The 23,322-nt window shown below is 41.8% G+C and overlaps 1 protein-coding gene across 1 annotated transcript in view; it reads right to left on the minus strand.

Annotated features, from left to right (window-relative positions):
• NUP107 (nucleoporin 107) overlaps positions 1 to 23,322 on the minus strand; it is a 101,618-nt gene that overhangs the window by 71,738 nt on the left and 6,558 nt on the right. Inside the window, exons 4-10 of the mRNA XM_077469173.1 lie at positions 14,523 to 14,638; positions 6,963 to 7,107; positions 6,779 to 6,882; positions 4,044 to 4,171; positions 1,496 to 1,544; positions 1,207 to 1,278; positions 486 to 574 (exon numbers count right to left, since the gene is read on the minus strand). Of these exons, the coding sequence (XP_077325299.1) occupies positions 486 to 574; positions 1,207 to 1,278; positions 1,496 to 1,544; positions 4,044 to 4,171; positions 6,779 to 6,882; positions 6,963 to 7,107; positions 14,523 to 14,638 (703 nt within the window). The remainder of the gene's footprint in view (positions 1 to 485; positions 575 to 1,206; positions 1,279 to 1,495; positions 1,545 to 4,043; positions 4,172 to 6,778; positions 6,883 to 6,962; positions 7,108 to 14,522; positions 14,639 to 23,322) is intronic.

Consider the following 23,322-nt stretch of genomic DNA (forward strand, 5'->3'; position numbering starts at 1 on the left):
CAACAGTTGCCTAGCAACAAAAAAGGTTAGCATTAATCGGCGTCTGTTTTATGACCTAAGTGACAGTTTTAGCTTTCTGTGAGCATAAGGAAAAACAGCAAAAGCTTTCCTATTTTCTCTCTTGCACTGCAATTGTAAGCACTTATTTAGCCATGAAATTCAACCTTATAACTGTTGCAGAATTTGCAGCACAAGTGCTAAGGGGAACTTTAAAAAAAAAAAAAAACCATGCACATATATTTCAGCGTCAAATTTATCACACAATGTATATAAAGAAAATTTGCAACAGTTTGGCTACCACAAACAGCAAGACAGTTTTGATAAATGTCCCTTAGTGAGTTTCCTTTGCACAGAAGGAACACAAATATTTAGCTTTCATGTAACACTTGATAAAATCAGTCACTGTTTGACTGACTAAAACGCTGAGAATATTACATTCAGGTAACACACTTGTACACCTAATACATAAACCTTTGTATACATACCAGTATACTGCTTTTGCATAGTACTCAATATTTTCAGAGAAGTCTCCAACATCGTCTTTAGCTATACTTTCTAGCCAGTCCACTACCAACTGAAAACAGAAAAGATCATTACGTTTTCTAAATTGTCAAAATTCTATACATAAAGATGAAGGTAGTTGAGTGTTAAGAGAGCCAACTGGGATTGCTTCTGCTGTAGACCTTTAAGACTAATTGCACCCCAATGCCTACAGCTAGAGGTCAGTGAGAGCTTGTTTTAAAGCTCTTCTACTGTAAGTATATTTCAATGTTCAGAGTCTGGTTACACTTTCACATCAAGGTGCAGGTTCCAGTACAATCACTACCTGGAACAAGCTTGCTGTCTGGAGAAAGTCTAAGGTCATCTATCCTTGCAAGTCAGTGACTCCAAAAGCAAAGAAACCAGCATAAAAGTTAAGCCTGGAGCCTGCATCCCAAACAACTGCAATTGCAGCTCTCTATTCCTACAGGTTGCATTAGAAACAAAAAGGACACAGCAGGCAAAGTAACTACTACTGTGGGACTCCGTCTAAGTAACTTTATTTATTCAGTACAGCGCAAAATGTTGGTCCCTGGGGACCTGTGCAAAACCTTGAGAAACAAAAGAGTAAAAGGTTCCCAACAAACACTGCAGCTGTACCAACTTCTATTCATTAAAAGGTTATAGTATGCAACCTTTTTGATGTCCCTTTAAGTAATACCTTACCTGGCTCTGACGAACAAGTGAATCACGCTCAAACAGTTTATCCATTATCCTTTTTTCACTGGCATTTGGTGTCTGTACAGGAGAGAGGAATAAAAAATTGCAAGCACCAGCAAAAAATCCCAAACACAAAAAACATGAACGATGATATCAGCCTACCCATAAATTACAGCTTAGAATAAGAAACCTACAGAACAAGATTTTGTACCCTTAGGAGAACTACTGTACAGGATTTATAGCACCATAACGTCAGACAGCAGGGACTTGAAAATTTGGAATATGGACAACTTACTGCAATATCAAACATATTTTCATCTTCTGTTGCACACTGTATCCGATCTCTGAAAAGCACAAAATTACAAAGTTCTTTTTTTTACCCATCTATAAACCAGTTTAAATTCAGACAAACTAGTAAGAGTTGCAATGTGCAGGAAACGTGCACTCAATAGCCATTTAAGTTGTGTGTGGCTACTACATGCCTATTCAAATCCTGTGTCTTATTTCAGTCAGGGTTTCTAGTTACAAATTATCTCCTTCAGTATACCCCAATTCCACTCAACTAGGCCACTCCATAAAGTAGGACCAGTGTATAACTAAGAAAAGTACATAGAAGAGTAATACATTCATAAACAGCAAACACACCAACTAAAGCCCCTTTCACAAGGGCTGTCCCATCAGGTCCTCCTGTCAGTTTTTCAGGCTGACCTGTTCGGACACTTCAGTCTTTTCTATGACGTGCCGGATGAGACGATCCAATCCTGTCCACCAAAAACAGATGGGTGGTGGTTCTATTCCCATTCTTCCAGCGAATCTGATGGCATCAGATGGAAACAGACAGGCAGTCCGTTTCCATCCGATTGCGGAGAGGACTGTGTCCTTTCTGCATAGCGGAGATGGACCTGTCATTCACCTGCTCAGCGGGGGGGAAATCGGCAGAGAGATCCCACTTAGTGGAGGCTCCCGTGCGAAAGGGGCCTAAGGAAGGAAAATTTTACCACTGGAAATGTTATAAATAAGCCAGTGATTCAATCCATAAAAGAGGAAATGAATGATCTACTTGTCAAAATAAACATATATGGTGAGCAAAGCAACAGGTGTGAGACATGTGGTTGCAGTGTGATGGTGCAGCATTTATAGGGTTAAAATGGGAGATCACTTATTTATATCCAGATGCCACTTTTGATGGATGCATTTTGCAGACTATACAAACATGGAAGCCTTTCAGCAATATAACATTTTCCTTTTTTTGTAGATTTTACAGTGCCTTCCGAAAGTATTGACTCCCCGTGGTGCTTTTCCCATTTCATTGCATTACAACCTGGAAATAAAATTGATCTTGTGGGACGGAAAAAAAGAAGGAAGAAGTAGTTGGTATGAGTGAATTCCTATGCACAAGATTGTTTTTTTTTTTTTTTTTCCTTAACCACTACAATACAGGGCACTTTCGCCCCCTTCCTTCCCAGCCCAATTTTCAGCTTTCATCGCTCTAGCGCTTTCAGTGACAATTGCGTGGTCATGCTACACTGTACCCAAATAAAATTTTTATCGTTTTGTTCGCACAAATAGAGCTTTATTTTGGTGGTATTTATTCACGACTCCGTTTTTTATTTTTTGCGATATAAGCGCAAAAAAAAAAAAAAAAAAAAACCAAAAAAAAAAAAAAAAAAACACAATATTTTCTTTTTTCTATTTTAAAAGAAATCCAATAAAATCAAATTTTGTCATAAATTTAAGCCAAAATGTATTCTGCTACATGTTTTTGGTAAAAAAAAATTCCGTTAAGTGTATAATAATTGGTTTGTGTGATCACGGACATATGTACGCAAATGATCATGTACATATGTGTGCAGGTGATCACGTATATACGTGTGCAGATAATCATTGGAACATGTGATTTTAGTGGGACATATGTGGGGGGACATGTTTTTATTATTAGGGACATGTGTTTTTATTATTTGGGGATATGTATGTTTTGGGGACATATGTGGGGACTGGGTTTATACTGTGTGGTGTGTTGTGTATTACACTAGACTGGTGATCAGTGAGTAAAAAGCTGTAAAAAACAGCTCATACTCACTGATCATCAGCCGGCTGCAGCGATCTGCTCTCCTCTCCTCAGCGATGACTTCTGTGTGAGAAGGAGGAGCCGATTGCCTAGCAACCGGCTGTTTGTTTACATCACATGACGGCCGTGATTGGACACGGCCGTCATGTGATCAGGAGGGCCAATCAGAGAGCCCTCCTGCCGATCTGAGATGTGCCGTGTCCAGGTGACACGGGCGCATCGGGATCGCGCCGCTGCGCGCGCACGATCCCGCTCCTTCTGATGGACGTTCCTGAACGTCCTATCAGAAGTAGACGGCTCCCACCCGGCCGTATATGTGCATTGGCCGGGTGGGAAGTGGTTAATTGTGTCACAATAAAACATTTTTCACCTTGAAAGTCATAGAAAAGAAAGAAAGGGAAAGAAAGAACTCCAAGGGGATGAATACATTCCCAAGGCACTGCAAATATAAAACATCTTTCAAATTAATTTTGGATGAGACACCTTTAGAAAAAAAAAAAAAGTTTATCTACATGAAATTGAAATTTGCAGAGTATTTAAATTACACAGGAAATACTTGCAATGATTACTTGTTGATGCGAACCTTAACATTTAGGTGGTTCAGTATTACAGAACAAAGCCAATTGAATGCGACTAACTACTACTACCACCAATTTAGGCAGTTGTACACATTTCCCAAATTACAGATCTACAACTGCTCATATTATAAGTTGGGACTTTTTTTCTGATCTGTCATGGTAAACATCCAAAATAGTCTAAGTGATGAAGGACAAACCTGTAAAGTGATGCAATGAGCCTCCAAGTTACCATTTCTTGTTGCAGAAGCCATAGCACACTGGCAGTTTTGGAAAATTTCTGCTGTCCTGGAGTGACACGGCTTACAATCTTTTTAAGTAAACTGACCTAACAAAAAAAAAAAAAAAAAATGCTCACAATCAGATATTCCTGTGACAAGAAAAACAGGAACTTTGTTCTACCTGTAATTTTTTTTCCTGAAGTACATTAAAGGGGCACAGGACAGTATTTTGAAACACTGTCATCCTCAGGAGAATTAGAAACTGACAAAGCTGTACAGACCCTCCCATACCCAGCATGCCTCAGTTAGTAGAAAGCAATAAAAAACAGGAGAGGAACCTGTGTCCCATAAGAAAAGAATTTCACAGGTTGAACAAAAATATTTTTTTTACAGTCAAATTAGAGGACATAGGATGCATTAACATAAAAAAAAAAAAATGGTGTATAGCAGTCCCCCTCAGCTCACCCCCAATACTTGCCTGAGGTCCACCTAGATCCAGCATTGTTGCACGAGTGCCTCAGTCACCTGGGACTCTCCGTCCCGTTTGGCTGAGACACAGCAGCAGAGCCATTGGCTCCCACTGCTGTCAAAGTCAGTTAGCCATTCAAGAGAGAGGGTGGGGCTCAGCTTGGGTGCCCCCAGGAACACCAAAAAGGGACCAGAGAAGGAGGATTTGGGCTGCTCTTTGTAAAACCATTTCAAAGAGAAGGTATGACTTTTTTTTTTCATTAAAAATAACAAACAAGACTTTAGTATCACCAAGCATAGAACCAGGAGGACATGGCCTTGGACCAGACAGCCAGTGTTTGGCACATGGTCTCAACAACAGGTTGCATGGCAGAGTGTTCAAAGAACAGTAGAGGTGCACTGAAATTTTGCCTGCCAGCCATATTTTTCTTTCGGCAAAAAACAGCTGATACCGAAAGGGGGTGGGGTCCACCTCGGGTGCCGTCATTCCCCCCTCCTCTGCGAGATCTCCGCATGTCACGGAGATGAATTGTCCGGGCCGTAGTAACAATGTCCCGCCTCCTGTGATGGATGGCACACTGGATCCAATAGCGGGACACTGAATCAGTGTGGCGTGATCACAGGAGGAGGGACATTGTTACTATGGCCCGGGCAATTCAAAACCTGCTCCGTGACACATGGAGATTGTCACTCTGATACAGGCACCGGCAGTCTGCATATGATGGACCCTTGTGAGGCTGCTGGGCACCGGTGAGGCTGCTGGGCACAAGCAGGCTGTATTGATCTCTTGTATCATGTCTGCAGTCTCGGACCATCCTCTGTATCGTGTCTGCCATATCTGACCATCTCCTTTATCATGTCTGCAGTCTCTGACCATCTCCTTTATCATATCTGCTAGAGGTTCATTGGATGGAAATTTTGCTAATACTATTCGGTGCACCCCTAAAGAACAGCGCTTTAAAAAGTGCTTCCAGGTGTTTAGCCATGGGGGTCCTTGAACACTGGCAAATCCTTAACAGGAACAGTTAAGAGCTCACTGAGACAGGAAATGGTTGGATTTACAAGGTTTTTGTTTTGTTTTTTGGTTTTTTAAACTGTCTTTATAGGGTACTGCTAAGCAAAACAAGGATAAAGGAAGGTGAGAGAAAAGCGTCACTATTAGCACGTAGTATTAGGAAGAGGACAACGATGTTAGAAGGCAAGTATTGCACTCACATACAACTGGGTAGACAAGGCGTATCAATATGTACTTTATAATTGACAGATTAATTTCCAACGGATATAAAATGAAAAGGAGGAGGGGAGAACACCAATATCTAAGCATATTAGTAATGCCCCAGTGGCTCTGCACCAACCAATCATGCTAAAAGAATAAAAAGTGAAAAGGTTCCAGTTACTCCTCTCTGAGCTGAGAAATTACATCTGTTAGCCTAAGGACACAAGCAATTTTTTTTTAGCATGCTGGGAACAAGAAGCGCTTTACCAGGCTGTGCTTAATGCTTTGCCTTGCCAATGTCACAATTATACAGTATTTAGGAATCACTTTATAGCAAAAAAGAGGAAATCCCTGCAAGTTAAAGTGGTTGTAATGGCAGAAGATATTTTGTGCCTTAATGTATTATGTGTGTAGCACCCTCTAGTGTGCTAGGGAATTAGAGCAGGTTTTTTCCCCCCCTACAGTAGGTACATTTTTAGGCTTGGCAGGTAGCCAAGCCTGGGTGTGTGATCTGGGCTGGGAGTGGCACAATGTAGCGCTGGGTGACTCACAGATGGCATCACTCGGACCTCCTACTTCTTTCTGGAATGTTCCAGTGTTTTCTAGAAAGAGGCTAGGGGGGAAGGTGGAGCCACCTGGGGTTTTACCAAGAAGCCCTGACCAATCCCCAATTTGGATTGGCAGGGGGGTAGGCCTCCTTAAATACCCAGGGTCAGCCCAGATGGGGAGGAGTTGATCGGGTGGAAGAATGGAGATGGAGCATTAGACTGTCAGGGCCTTTGGAGGGAGCTCCCCGGTCTTGGGGGGTGGGGTGACCTTGGGCCTTTGTGCGGAAGGGCCCTCCAAGAAAACAAAGGTTTAGATTTTCCCTCTATTAGCTTTCTGGGGACAACCTAAAATTTGGGCTTCTCTTGCGGTCTCTTTCAAATAGGATGATAATAAACAGGATTTTTTTTTTTTTTGCATTTACTTATACTTTATCTTTTTAAAATCCCTCTCCCAATAATTGAAAAAACAAAAAAAAAAATACCTGTTCACGGCACATGGTCTCATATTCTTCTACAAGCTCAAACACTGAACTGGAAGGAAGCTTCAAAAATGAATTAAGAAATTCCTGATACAGGCTCATTGTGGCTGCAAATAAAAACACATAGGCAAGGGTGAGGTGTAAGACAGAAAACACACATGTGCAATGCTCTTGTGTGGTCACTTACCAGTTTCTCCTGGGTCTTCCTCTTTCATCATAACTGCACTAAGTGTTATGTCTTCGGTGAAACTAGGACTATCAAATACACTGTACATTCCTGTCCGCTGAGGGGAGAAGGAGGCTGTGTATGCACTGTCTTCCATATTTGACAGCTGCAAAATAACATACATTTTAAGTAAAAAGGCCAAAAGTATGCACATTCCTAAATTGTCAGTGCAGCATATTTTCGAATATCTCTTACGACTGAGAAAAAACATTGGTATAGCATCTGCCCCTTATCACAGATTATTGCAAACACAGATCGAGAGTAATAGGCAAAAGGAACTATGTAGACAAAAAACAAACTTGAGAACTTATTCAATGAATTCCCACTAAAATCAAAATAAGTCTAACAGTGATACAAATCTGCAGAAAATCATCCATCATATCAGACAGACAGCATATGGAAATAAGCCACGATGTACCGTAAAACCAAATATAAAAACTATTTAAATTGAATTCACTAAACACAGTAAGTTAGTAGAACAGGATATTAAAATTGGTTTGCAACCTCAATTTCAAAATAAGTTGGGATGCCGTGTAAAAATCTACCGTACATAAAAACAGAATGCAATGATTTTCAACTCTCAAATCCATTTTTTTTCACAATAGAAAACATATAAAATGTTTAAACTGAGAAAATGTATAATTTAAAGCGACTGTATACCCATTTTTATTTTATTTTTTTACCTACAGGTAAGCCTATAATAAGGCTACAGGTTTAGGAGATATTCACTTTGCATGCAGCCTCTGACGTCAGCGGCACATGTGCTATGAATGCCCGGCTGAAGGTCTGGCAGACGCTGCCATGACCTTGCCAGGAAGAAGACTCCCATGTGCATCATCACAGCTCCAGCCACTCACAGTGCCAGAGCCGCAAACCCAGAAAACACGCCAAGGGCAAAATGTCAACTCCCTTGGCGTGGACCAGGATTAGGTACCCATGCCTCATTCTAAGGTAAGTATTTTATAATGAGCTAGTATGCGAGCACTAAGATGGCAACTGCAGGCATTGGAGACGCAGAGCCATCATCGGCACGCCTGATGGCTGCTATCACTTCCCTAAAAGTAAAGGAAACTAATTTTCAATTCGGATCTGGGCACATGCCACAGACTTTACCAAGGCATAGAGATGGTTACAACCACACAACAGAACCTACTCCTGTTTCTCCATCACCTTTAAAAACCCATCATGTACAGACCTGGCATTTGCAAACACACCCCTTCCTTAGCAAGATCCAATAGGCATGTTAACTTCCCTCTGGCCTTTCAGATCATAATCTGCTGAAATTGACCCTTAGAACCCTAAAATCATGCAATCGAGCCCTTTGGGGATTGCAACTGTGACAGAACCGATCCCACACTCCGATTGAGTGCTTCCGTCTATACCACTTCCTAAGTCCTGGAACACAAGACCAATGGATCTGGCTATAGGAACCCCCAAGAGACTAGACAACACCAGGCTTGGAAGACATCAGGAATGACCTTTGAGATCTCACACAAAATATATACAGCGGGGTGACTAAAACTTAGATAATTAGCTCATGCTAATTAGGTTAGATCAACACTCAGATTAGTTGACTGAGGGATAAGACTTTTTGGCTCCTGCCGAATTCAATTGCAGGTTAATTAGCACAAACAAAACAATAGGTGAAATACTCTTTAGAATCTGTGTCAAGCCAGACTAGACTCATTTACATTATACAAGACAGTCAGGATGGCTGGAGGTGATATTAGCATCTAAGAGTTTGTGTCCCAATAGTGCGATTTAGTCTATTGCTAACATGGCATTTACATATCCAGAGTCTGTATGTCTTGGGGGGGGGGGGGGGGGGGGCATGGACCTGAATCCAAGTAACACCACCTCAGGGGTTCCCAGGCATACAGCTCACAAAGAGCACCGTTCCCCCAAATGCAAGGGCCCATAAATCACAAGGCAAGAGGCTCGTATTCAGTCCCCTCCAAGAGCCTCGGTCCCAGCTAGGTCTGTCACAGCAACTCCATTGGATTAACCATGAGTCGGTTCAAGACCAAATTCCCCCTCAATTTAAGGAATTCTGGGTAATTAATGTGGAGTCGGCCTCCCCGTTGGTGGCATGGGATGCGTTTAAGGCTCACAGCCGAGGGCAGTAAATCTCTGCTTTGGCCGCAGTGAAGGCGGAGCATGGTGATATGGTCTGTTCACTGCAATACAAGGTTGAGAGAGCCTTAGGTTAGTACTCTGCATCGTCCACTGCCCCAAACCTCGATCACCTCTCCTCACGTAGGAGGGGATTGCATCTTCATGTCTCTGAAGTCACTAGACTTGGCATACAGTCTTGTAGACAGGAATTTTGAGTATGTGGACTAAAACAGCAAAATTGCTGGCCCTACTAGCACAACAAGATAGACCCCTTGCAGTTGTCTCCGAAATCCTCACAGCAGATGGCGCGACGGCTGTCTCACAGGAGGACATCTGACAGAATTCACTAGAGCCTACACTACACTGTACACTGCCTCCTTGCCAGATGTCTTCGACTCTGCACCCATGAACTCCATTTTAGATACCCTGGCACTGGGCTGGCTCTCTGAATCTGAGAGGAATCTTGCGGTTGTATATTTCACACAGGAAGAAATCACACTTGCCATACAGCCTTTCCCGACAGGTAAAGCCTGGGTCCCGATGGCTTGCTCATTGAATTCTATAGAGTCCACACTGAATTGCTTGTTCCAAGACTGGATAAGGTTGTTCTTACCCCCCTCCATGAAGGAAGCCCATATCATCCTAACACCTAAGCCCAATAAGGATACCAAGCTGTGCGCTTAATACAGACCAATTGCACTTTACAACTTAAGATCCTTACCAAGTTGCTAGCCACCAAACTAAACAAAGTTATAAAATCCCTTGTAGACCCGGATCAAACGGGCTTTATGCAAGGTAGGTCCACAGATAAACATACGTAGATTTTTCTCCAATATCTATGCCCCCCGCACAAGTCAGGGTACTAGGGACGATTGCCACTCTAGACATGGAAAAGGCATTTGATACTGTGGAATGGGCGTATTTATGGGAGGTGATTAGGAGGATTCACTGAGTACGTACGCTCTACACGGGCCCCCTGGCAAGCATAAGGCTTAATGGCTTGCTATCTGCCCCCTTTCCCCTGCAGAGGGGTACCAGACAGGGATGGCCTCTCTCCCTGGCCATGAAACCCATTGCTGAAGCCCTCAGAATTTCACCCGAGATTCGCAGCCTTCAGGTGGGTTGGCTGGAGGAGAGAGTGGCTCTCTATGCCGATGGCTTACTGCTTTTCTTAAATGATGCTGGAGCCTCTGCAGGGTGCCCTTAGAATTATACCTCCTCAGCCTTCACAGGTAAAATTGGCACAAATCCCACCTGTTTCTGGTGGACAAAGAGGCTAGCTCTTCTTCACCCCCTCCCACCCGCCTCAGTAGGCTCGACCACTTTACCCATCTGGGAATTGTGATATCCAGACATAGTAGGGAATTTGTGAAACTCAACCTGGAGTCTCTGCTGGCTGGGGTTAAGACTAGACTAAAGGCATGGAGCAATCTACCACTCTCACTAATTGGACATATTAACCTCCTTAAAATGAAGGTCATCCCCAAAATTCACGTATATTTTTAGAAACTCTCCTCAGCGACTTTCAAACAACTCTAACTCCATTAAAATAACTTTTCACGTCCTTTATCTGGGGATCCAAACATACCAATTTGACTAGGCCTTAATTATCTCTTCCCGATTGTTATAAATATTTCCTGGCTACCCAGCTAGCCAATTGGTCAATTCCTACACTTGCACAAATTCATAAATTTTGTAGGATTAGATTCAGGTGTATAAAATTAACCTAATGTACCAAACAGGTGCTCATGATCTTCAATTTCACATGTAGATTGAAAGACTACCATTAACTGAAACAGAAACAGTTATGTAGGAGGCTTAAAACTGGGTGAGAAACAGCCACATGCTGATGCCAAGTTGAAGTTGTGGAAGACAGTTTCATGTCACAGGTCATACACCATCGCAAGACTGAGCACAACGACAAGACACAAGGTAGCTGCATCAGCAAGGTCTCTCCTAGGACAATAATTCAAAGCAGACCGACGTTTTAAGATGTGCTTAACCTCTCTTGAATAAGCACAAAGAAATGGGAAAAGATGAGGGCTATAGATGCAGTAGTCGGCCAAGGAAACAATGCAGCAGATGAAAGACACATCAGACTTGCTTCCCTTCAACATCAGAAGATGTCCAGTAGTGCCATCAGCACAGAACTGAAGGAAACCAGAGGGACTCGGGTACACACATCTACTTGTCCTGCAAAGTCTGGTCAAACGTGGTCTTCGTGAATAAATTGTGGACAAAAAGCCATAATTTCAATGCGTAAACAAGGCTAAGCAACTCACCGATGCATAAAAACCAATGGGTCAAAATTTGAAATATTTGGCTGTAGTAGGAGGCAGTTTGTTCACTGAAGGGCTGGAGAGCGGCACAATAATGAGTGTCTGTAGGCAACAGTGAGGTGTGGTGAAGGTGTCCTCAATACTGAGAAATACAAGCACATACCATCAGGGAGGAGTGTGACCAGCCCAAATTTATTCTGCAGCAGGACAACCCCAAACATACAACCAATGTCATTAAGAACTATCTTCAGCATAAAGAACAAGGAGTCCTGGAAGGGATGGTTTGGCTCCCACAGAGCCCTTATCTCAACATCGAGTCTGTCTGGAATTACACGACGAGACAAAGATTTGAGGCAGCCTACATCCACTGAAGATCTGTGGATAGTTCTAAGATGTTTGTAATAACCTACTTGCCAAGTTATTTAAACAAAAAACGTCTAAAGCCCCATACACACTATTAGATTTTCTGCAGTTTTTTGTCTTCAGATTTACCAAAACCATACGAGGTCAAACCTTAAGAGTTCCAATTTGTACACAATAAGGCAGGCCCTTTCACTATATGGTTTTGGTAAATTTGAAGAAAAAAAAATCTGCAGAAATTCTAAGTGTGTATGGAGTCTAAAGCCTTGTACACACAATCGGATTTTTGGCAGGGAATTGTGTGATGACAGACGGTTTGCCTAAAATCCACCCGTTAGTATGCTGCCTCAGACAATTGTTGTTCAACTTTCAGCCAACAAAATGTTGGATGGCAGGCTAGTAAATTTTCAGGGGACAAGGGTCTGTTCGTATTGTGTGTACACAAGTCTGTCACACAAAAAAGGTACAAACACACATGCTCGGAATCAATGCTCAAACACGACATTAGCAGAAAGTGTCAAAGAGCCGAAATTCCACGTAGTACGTCACTGCGTCTGTGTTGGCCAACAATTGTGTGTCGTTAGTATGCAAGACAAGTTCCTGGCACGCGCCCTTCGGACAAAAGTCTGACGCTCTGTTGGCCAACAATGCGATCGTGTGTAAAAGGCTCAAGTTTACCTAGAAGAATTGATGCTGTTTTGAAGGCAAAGGGTGGCATATTTCAGCAGAACAATGCTAAACCGCATACTGCATCTATGACAACAGTGTTTCTTCATAGTAGGAGTCTGGGTGCTTAACTGGCCTGCCTACAGTACAGACTTTAAACCAATTGACAATATTTGGTGCATTGTGAAGTGAAAAAAAAAAAAAAAAAACAACAAAGACGACCCTGGACTGTTAAGTAGTTAGAATCCTATATAAGGCAAGAATGGGATATCAGTTTACCAAGTCTTGTTAAAAGAACAGTAGATGCTACAGCATGCCCCTGTCCCAACTTTTTTTCAAATCATCAAATTTTCTCAGTTTAAACATTTGAAATATTTTCTATTGTGAATAAAATATGAGTTTGAGATTTGCAAATCACTGCATTCGGTTTTTATGCAAAGCGTTATAAACTTTGTTGGAATTGGGGGTTGTGCTTAGCAAGTACAGTGAGGTGGAAAGCATTTGATCCTCTGCTGATTTTGTGTGTTTGCCAGCCGACAAAGAAATGATCACTCTATAAATTTTAAATGGTAGGTTTATTTTAACAATGAGAGAGAACAAAAAAAATCCAGAAAAATGCATTTCAAAAAAGTTATAAATTGAATTGCATTAATTTTAATGAGTGAAATAAGTATTTGAACCCTTTGGAAAACATGACTTGGTGGTAAAACCTTTATTGGAAAATCAGAGGTCAGACATTTATTGCAGTTGGCCACCAGGTTTGCACACATCTCAGGAGGGATTTTGTCCCACTCTTTGTAGATCCTCTCCAAGTCATTAAGGTTTTGAGGCCGACGTTTGGTAACTCGAACCTTCAGCTCCCGCCACATATTTTCTATGGAATTAAGGTCTGCTAGGCCACTCCAGGACCTTAATGCGCTTCTTCTTGAGCCACTACTTTGTTGCCTTGGCCATGTGTTTTGGGTCATTGTCATGCTGGAAAACCCATCCAGGACCCATTTTCAATGCCTTGAAGGATGTTCTCGCCCAAGATTTGACGGTACATGGCCCTGTCCATCGTCCCTTAGATGTGGTGAAGTTGTCCTGTCCCCTTAACAGAAAAAACACCCCCAAAGCATAATGTTTCAACCTCCATGTTTGACGGTGGGGATGGTATTCTCGGGGGTCATAGGCAGCATTCCTTTTCCTTCAAACACGGCAAGTTGAGTTGATGCCAAAGAGCTTGATTTTGGCCTCATCTGACCACAACACTGTCACCCAGTTCTCCTCTGAATCATTCAGATGTTCATTAGCAAACTTCAGAAGGGCCTGTACATGTGATTTCTTGAGCAGGGGGACCTTGCGGGCACTGCAGGATTTCAGTCCTTCACGGTATAGTGCATTACCAAGTGTTTTGGCGACTATAGTCCCAGCTGCCTTGACAAGATTCTCCTGTGTAGTTCTGGGCCGATTCCCCACTGTTCTTATGATCATTGAAACTCCACGAGGCGAGATCTTGCACGGAGCCCAAGACCGGGGAAGATTGCGTTTCTTCCATTTGCCAATAATTGGACCAACTGTTGTCACCCTCTAACCAAGCTGCTTAGCGATGGTCTCGTAGTCCATTCCAGCCTCATGAAGGTCTACAATCTTGTCCCCGACATCCCTCGGACAGTTCTTTGGTCTTGGTGGCCATGATGGAGAGATTGGAATCTGATTGATTGCTTCTGTGGACAGGTGTTTTTTATACAGGTAACAAGCTGAAATTAGGAGCACTCCCTTTAAGAGCGTACTCCTAATCTCAGCTCGATACCTGTATAGAAGACACCAGGGAGACAGAAATCTTTCCAATTAAAAGGGGTTTAAATACTTTATTTTCACTAATTAAAAGTACAAATATATTTATAACTTATTTGAAATGCATTTTTTTCTATTCTCCCACTTTTAAAATAAACCTACCATTAAAATTATAGAAGGATAATTTCTTTGTCAGTGGACAATCGTACAAAATCAAATACCACCACCCCCCCACTGTATAAATGCAATGCCTAAAAAATAGAAGAGACAAAATAGAAGACAAGCATGACCTTTAATTTGCTAAAAATAAGGATAGTCCACCTACCATGGAAATGTCCCGCAGACGGCTTGGAGTCTGTACTAATCGAGGCGAGCGCCCTGCTGACCCCATTATTGCAGAAATATCTGGTGGCTTTGATGAACTCCATGGTTGTGGAGTCACTGGATAAAAAAAAGGGGAACCATTAACATATTACAAAAATTCATATAGAAAGATAAAATAGTATTTATATAAAGTCCCAATAGGAGGCTTTAATGACCCGATAATGTCGAGAGGAAACAAAAAAGTAGAACAAAGCTGATTTTACAGGTCATTTATTCTGACTGCCATTGCAGAACAAGGATAGGCTACAGAAAAGAACTGAAGAAAAAAAACAAAAAACAAAGAACGGATCTCATACACAAGACTTGAATAGCATTATGAAGGTTTGCATATTCACTACAGTTTATTATTATTGGTTTCTTTTTCCTTACAGGGAACATTTAATTCCAGTGCATAGGAAAAAATAAATCAAAGAAATCCTAAACGCCACTCCTATAAACGTGATAATGGAAAGCTGAAAAAACTGCTGACACTAATCACAATCCTACATGTATATCAATACATTTAAACAAGCAATCAACTGTGCAGTGCTTAAAACTAAGACACATGGTGAAGCTAGAAAGATGTTTTTAACCCTACTTCGCTGTAGTGGTCACACTGATCCAGGTGAGAATATTCCTGGGGGGGGGGGGGGGGGGGAACTAGAGCCTTTTTGAGCACAGAGGAGTGGATTGATTTTGAGCACTTGCATTATGGGGACTTTATGGACTCATTTCTTTTATATTCAATTATATGGTTATATGAATTCTATTTTTTGTTTTACAAAATGTGTTTATGCACTGCATGATTAGTATTGGTTTCACATATGAAGTGATATTTGTGGTATTATCAGAATACTTCTATATTTTCACTTGAGTGTTTCGTTTTAAGCTCTGCACAGTCGATTATTTAAACATAGGAAAAAAAGCCACAAAACTTGCAGGTAACGATGACTAGGATTAATGACCTTGCCTTCCACAGGAAACAACACAAAAATTAAAAGCTCCTCCCACTCTTCTTGTCCTCGGTTTAATAAAAAGTACACCAAAGAGTGTAGCCTCCCTTTAATCATCTTTCTGTACAGAAAACTCAGAAAAAACAATAAAACATATCCTACCTCGGAGGTAAAAAAACAAAAAAAACAACAATCTGTAAAACCTTCAACCAAATCTTGGCTGTATAACAAATACCACTCAGTAATATACATAAAAGGACAATAGGTAGACCATACAGTAGCTCTGGAGAGGTCTTTCCAAGAGGCTCCTGGACTTACTGTCCACAAAGTAGCCAAAGATGTTGTGGAATGTGCCTTTAACTTAGCTGCAGTATGATGATATGCAGAAAGAATCAATTCTCTAATCCATGTGGCAATGGAACCTTGAAGGTTTTAAAGCCCCTTATTTGGGCCACATAATGATGAACTAAAAGTTTAAATATCTCAAGAGACGCACAAAAAAAAAAAAAACACACACACACACACCACCTGAATTGTTCTCCCTTCTGATTTATCTAGGTACTGTACAAAGTTGGAACAGTAATCTTGTTAATCCAGGGATACCTGGCTTAATGACTACCCTACCTTTGGGGACAGGGTTTCTCAACCAGGCTTCCTGCAATCTACAGGCAGCAGATTGGTAGATTGTATCCCTACTTAGCCAACACATGCAGAGCAGCGGAGGAAAGCGGCTGTGATGAGACTTCTTGGGGCACACTCTTCCCTCCTGTCCATCCCATGTGCTTGTATGTTACATAGTATGTGAGGTTAAAAAAAAAAAAAAAAAAAAAAAAAAAAAAAAAGGGGGGGGGGGGGCGGGGGGGGGGAACCACCAGTCCAACCTGTGTGTGTGTGCTTTTATATGTATAGTACATTGTATATCCCTGTATGTTTTGCTCATTTAGGTTATCTATACTCCCTGCTGAAACCACTGCTTGTGGAAGAGACTTACCGCTCTTGCAGTAAAGAACCCTCCACGCAGCTAAAGGTTAAACCTCTTCTCTTCCAATTTTAGTGAATGGCTGCGTGTCTTTTTAAATTCCCTTGTACGGAAAAGTTTTATGCCTATTGTGGGGTCACCAGTATGGCATTTGTACATAAAAAAAAAAAAAAAAAAATATATATATATATATATCTCCTCTCAAGCATCTTTTCTCCAGAGAGAATTAATTCAATGCTTGCAGCCCTTCCCCATAGCCAAGATACTCCAGTCCCTTTATTAGCTTTGTTGCCCTTCTCTGGACCCTCTCCAGTTCCAGCACATCCCTTAGGACTAGTGCACAAAACTGCACAGCATACTCCAGGTGCAGCTGGACCAAAGTCTTGTAGAGTGGGAGAATTATCGTTTTATCTCTGGGATTAATCCCCTTTTTAATGCATGACAATTTTCTGTTGGCTTTGCTGGAAGAAGCCTGGCATTGCATGCCATTGCGGAGCCTATCATCTACTAGGACCCCAGGTCCTTTTCCATCCTAGATTCCCCCATAGGTTCTCCCCCTAGTGAGTAGATTGAATTTATATTTTTGGCACCCGAATGCATTATTTTAAATTTTTCAACATTAAACCCAATTTGCCATGTAATTGCCCACCCCATTCATTTGTTTAGATCTTCTTGCAAGGTTTCCACATCCTACGTAGAAGTTATTGCCCTGCTTAGCTTAGTATTGTCCACAAATACAGAGCTCAAGCTATTTATCCCATCCTCCAGATCATTTATGAACAATTTAAATAAGATTGGTCCCAGGACACAACCCCGAGGGACCCCATTTTCCATATCAGGCCATTCCGAGCACTCCCCATTGAACACCACTCTCTGGACTCGCCCTCGTAGCCAGCTTTCAATCTATGTACCCACCTTTTGGTCCATTCCGACAGACCTTAGTTTGTATAGTAAGCGTTGATGGGGAACTGTATGGAATACCTTTGCAAAATCAAGATACACCACATTTACAGGCCTTCCTTTATCTAGATGGCAGCTCACCTCCTCATAGAACTTGAAATTAATTGGTTTGGCAAGAACAAATTTTCATGAATCTGTGCCGATTACCGCCAATAATACAATTTTTATTACTAAGATCTTGTATAGTCTCTTATCCCCTCCAAGAGCTTGCAAATTTTTGATGTAAGGCTAACTGGTCTGAAGTGCTGTGGAAATTTTTATTAATGTATGTTGTCAGATGTCCACCAGTGTCAATTTTGCTGCAATACGCTCATGCGGGCGTATTCGCACAGACAGACATCGGTGGAGGACCATTTGCTGCGGAAACCTTCCTGTGGACACGGCATATCCGTTTGTCCTTTAAGGGACGTTTGTTTATGCCTCACCAAGAGACTGGCCACCTCATGGGGACTGTATCCAAGCTCCTAGCAAACAGATCTGTGTAGATGGGAACCATACGCAATTAAGGCTCACTGATCCATGGTAAAGTATGACTTGCATCAATGGTAGTGGTGGGAATGTGCACATGCCCGTGATCGGAGCCATGTTTGTAGTGTCCACAATGTGAGGCACATTGTGTCTCAACAGGAAACTGCCCATATGGATCGGCACACATCACTACTGGAATTCTATTTAAAATATATATAAAATGTGTCTGAGCGGACACTTTGTAATCCTTCAAAAGAACCAGTTGTGAAAGCCACCACCTCTTTTTGTTAGTTATGTTTTACACAATAATAAAAATAAAACACACACCACACAACCACACACCACACAGCAGCTTCTATTCAGGAGGATTTTTCTAAGCTCACGATACCAGCATCTGTGTTGGAGATATACAAGCTCGCTTTCCAGGCATTATACAAGAGAGCTACAACTGTGCTTTTCAGCACAAAAGGAATTATTTGCTTATAGGAGAAGCTTATAATGTTTCACTACAGTAGTTCCCAAGGATATATCTTGGCCCTTTTTTAAATATTGGTGCTACATTGGCTTTTCTCCAATCAGCTGGTACCATTCCAGTCAGTAGACTGTTCATAAAAATTAGCAACAATGGTCTGGCAATCGCTTGGAGCTCCTCGAGGACCCTCAGGTGCACGCCATCTGGTTCTGGTGACTTATTATTGTTAACGTTTTTTTTAAAGCCCATTTCTACGTGTGGCCTCCTTTAGCCATGAGGGTGCTTCCTGTGATGCATTATGGAGGAGAAACATTGTGATCTTGGTTACCGAATCCCCCTCGTTTTCCTCATGAAGACTGAGAAGAATAAATTCAAAACCTTCACAATCTCTCTGTCTTTGGTAACCAGATTCCCTTCATCATCCTTTATGGGGCCAACATGTTCTGACCTCCCTTTCTTAGTATTTATATACAAAAATAAAAAATGTATTTTCCATTGGGATGCACTGGTCAATACCTTTAATATGCTCTTAAAGCACTCTCATTTTTCCTGTTATTTGTTCCTAGGAGTTTCGTTTAGGGCAGTTGGCTCTTTTGAATTTCAGTGCCTTTGTATTACCCTTGTGTTTCTCATTTGTGTGATTTATGCTGAAACTAGCTGACCTGTGGTTGCAGTTTCCTAAATTGCCCCATATTTCCACAGCTGCAATCAGGTCTGTATTGTTAGTAATCAGTAATAATAATAATAATAATAATAATAATAATAATACATTTTATTTATAATGCACTTTCCATCAAAAGACCTCAAAGTGCTACATAATTACAATAAAAACAAACAAACCGCTTAATTTACAAAACATTTGCTAAAAAGAAAAGTCTTCAACCCCTTTTTAAAATTTTCAGTAGACTGAGAAACCCTCAGACTATCAGGCAAAGCATTCCACAGACGTGGGGCAGCAGCACAAAAAGCCCTATCTCCCATGGTTTTCAACCTAGTTTTTGGAACCTCTAAACAATTCAAATTAGTTGAGCGAAGGGAACGCGGTAGATTTTGCAATCTAAGAAGTTCCTTAAGATAAGGTGGAACTTGTCCATGTATGCATTGATGCACAAGAAGAGAGACCTTATACTCAATCCTTGTAGAGACCGGCAGCCAATGAAGAGCTTTTAAAATTGGAGTGATATGCTCATGCTTCCGCACTCTCATTAGGATCCTCGCTGCAGAGTTTTGAACGTATTGCAACCTCTGCATGCTCTTTCTCGGAATCCCAATGAGAAGTGCGTTGCAATAATCCAGCCTGGAGGAGACAAAGGCATGAATCAATCTTTCAGCATCAGAAAAAGAAAGGATAGGACGAAGTTTAGAGATATTACGAAGGTGGTAGAAAGAAGTCTTGCATACTTGATTTATATGAGCTTCAAAAGTGAGTTGGGAATCCATTTTTACACCAAGATTAGTGACAACAGACGAAACTGGAATTTTAGAGCCTGAAAAGGCAATACTTGTTATCAGCGATGATTTAATCTGGTGAGATGTTCCAATCATAATAAACTCAGTTTTGGAGCTATTTAGTTGCAAGAAATGTTGTTCCATCCACTCCTTTATCTCCTCCAGACAGGCGGTAAGGACTGATAGGGGTGATTGTACTGAAGGAGTTTCAGCTGCAGCTTTTACATAAAGCTGTGTATCGTCAGCATAACAATGGAAGAAATATTATAACGATTTATAATATGGCCCAAGGGAGTAAGATATAGAATAAATAAAAATCGGGCCAAGCACTGACCCTTGGGGAACTCCAGTAGGTCTAGTAACGCTTTTCTTGTTGGTGCATTTACCATCTGACCCATGAAATTGTCCTGCAAGACATTTAGGAAATGGCGAGCTTTAGACAAATGTGTGGTTCCTTCCACCCACTCTATGTCTGGATAATTGAAATCCCCCATTATAAAAAGACACTTCCCATCCTTGCCGCCATTCCAAACGGATAGGAGGTTTACCTCCCCCTCCTCCCTCTGGTTAGAGGGCCTATAGCATACTCCCAGTTTTACTTTCCCCTTGGTTTCCTCCCTTTAAAGATCTACCCATAAAAGCCCCTCTAACTTTTCAGCCATCTTCTCTCCCAGCCAAGCTGCCCCCTCCCCATTTAGGTGGGGTCCGTCCCAGTTCTCCAGTAAGCTGAACCCCTCCTTTCTATACCAGCTCTTCAGCCACTTGTTAAGTTCCCTAATTCTCCTGCTGCCTTTCTGGTGTGGCTCAAGGTACCAGTAGTTTTTCTGAGAATACCTTGGAGTTCCTATTCCTCAATTCAGTCCCCAAGTAGTTTTTTAGGACACTCCTGACTTTGGAACATCACATGAGATAAAAGAGTGGAGGAGGGGCTGGTGAAGAACAGCATGTCACAAGATCTCTGCATGTAAAAGGGCACCTCTTCCATAATGTGCCCTGCTGTGTTTGGAACTATATACAGGTGGATCAAAAAAATAAATAAAATATGAATATCAATTTTTTTTTTTATTTCAGCAATTCAAAAAGTGAAAATCATATTATATAGATTCATTACACATGGTGAGATATTTCAAGCATTTTTCTTTTAAGGATTATGGCTTATTGCCAGTCAATACCTAAAATTCAGTATCTCAGAAAATAAAATGATTACATAGGACCAATAAAAGCGGAGGTATGTCGTGGCCTGCCGAGCCTTAGCTGCGACCTTGCACACGCTCGATGGCCGGACTGGGGGGGAGAACTACAAGGATAACTCAACCAGCCTGTCACCCAGCCAGCAGTTGATGGAAGATCCTGGGATCTTCTATTTTGCGCAAAAGCATCAAAAAAAAAAAAAATTTACCCGCAGGGCTCCTAGGTCATTCTCCTTCACTAGGCAAAATAAAACGGAGTCTGCTGGGGCAGCAGGGAGGATTGTTAGCACACTGTCCGCCCCCTGGAGCGGGCTGAAAGTTCTGTGTATTGTGTTACAATTTTGCCATTACTTCTCCTAATGGCAGGCTAACAAACCATTTAGTTACAGAGAGGAGCTGTGTCGGTCAGTGAATATAAGAGAAAAAGGATTTTTAATACAGAAATGTTGGCTCACTGAAAAGTATGTCCATGTACAGTATACACACACACACACACACACACACACACACACACTACTTGGTCAGGGCTCCTTTTGCATGAATTACTGCATCACTGCCACGTGGCATGGAGGAGATCGGCCTGTGGCATTTGGGAAGGCCAGGTTGCTTTGATAGCGACCTTCAGTTTGTCTGCATTATTGAGTCTGGTGTCTCATCTTCCTCTTGACAATACCCCACAGACTCTCTATGGGGATTAGGGGAGGCAATCAAGCATAGCGATACCATGATCAATAAACCAGGTATTGGTACTTTTGGCAGTGTGGTCAGGTCCCGCTGGAAAAGGAAATCAGCATCTCCAATAAAGCAGGTCAGCAGAGGGAAGCATGACATGCTCTAGAATTTCCTGGTAGAGGGCTGTGCTGAATTTGGACTTGATAAAACACAGTGAACCAACACCAGCAGATGACATGGCTCCCCCAAAGCATCAATGACTGTGGAAACGTCACACTGGACCTTATGCAATTTTGATTATGTGCCTCTCAACCTTTCCTCCAGACTGGGACCTGGATTTCTAAATAAAATGGAAAATTTACTTTCATCCGAAAAGAGAACTTTGGACTACTGAGCATCAGTCCAGTCTTTTTTCTTCTTAACCCAGGTAAGATGCTTCTGATGTAGTCTGTGGTTCAGGAGTACCTTGACACAAGCAATGCAACAGTTGTAGCCCGTATCCCGCATATGCCTGTGTGTGGTGGCTCTTAAAGCACTGACACCAGCCGTAGTCCATCTCCCCAAATTCTTGAATGGCCTTCGCTTCACAATCCTCTCAAGGCTGCAGTTATCCCTGTTACTTGTGCACCCTTTTCCATGACACTGTTTCCTTCCATCCAACTTGCCATTAATATGCTTGGATACAGAACTCTGTGGACAGACAGCTTCATTAGCAATGACCTGTTGTGACTTACCCTCCTTGTGGAGGGTGTTAGCGATCATCTTCTGGACAACTGTCAAGTCAGCAGCCTTCCTATGATAGTGTAACTTACTGAACCAGACAGAGACCATTTAAAGGCTCAGGGAACCTTTACGGGTGTTTTGAGTTAATTAGCTGATTAGAGTGTAAACACCATGAGTCTTCAATATTAAACCTTTTCTCAATATTCTAATTTTCTGAAATACTTAATTTGGGGTTTTCCACTAGCTGTAAGCCATTCAACTGTAAGCCAGTCAAAATTAAAAGAAGTGTGTGTGTGTAATAAATCTATACAATATAGGAGTCACTTTTTGAATTGAATTACTGAAATAAATTAACTTTTTGGCGACATTCTAATTTTTTAAGATGCACCTGTAAGCATCACTCTCTCAGGCTTACCAGTTTCAACCGCCAATTTAGTCTTAAAAAGAGAGAGATGCCAATAGCCTCAATATGCACCCCAAAGGCCCAGACTTAGCTCAGACAGTGAATATCTAGTCGTTGAGGAAGAGCGCAATCTTGCTTGTAAAATTGTCCTATTAGCTTCTGCATCCTCCCCATCTTCAATCAGGAGTGCAGGGAGACCAGTGTTGCTGTGTAGTGTGGCAGAGCACAGAGCAATTAGAAGGTTGGAGCCCAAATGGCAGCAACTACCTCCACCACTGCTTCATAGGAGATTTCATGTAGGCTGGCTAAGAAGAGCTACGCCCACCAGCTATAAAATCATCTTCCACAACCGGAAATTATCTCCAAGCCATATTGGTTCCCCAAGTCTGTGCCATTTGCCAAACTTTCTGAACTGTCAATTAACGAGCATAGCTGCCATCACTCAAAGTCCAGATAAATGTGTAAACAATTTAGTGTAGCACTAAATAGTGAA

Source organism: Lithobates pipiens, unplaced genomic scaffold, assembly GCF_037356315.1.
Source record: "Lithobates pipiens isolate NorthernLeopardFrog02 unplaced genomic scaffold, aLitPip1_a1.2 Scaffold_8, whole genome shotgun sequence".
Classification (NCBI taxonomy): domain Eukaryota; kingdom Metazoa; phylum Chordata; class Amphibia; order Anura; family Ranidae; genus Lithobates; species Lithobates pipiens.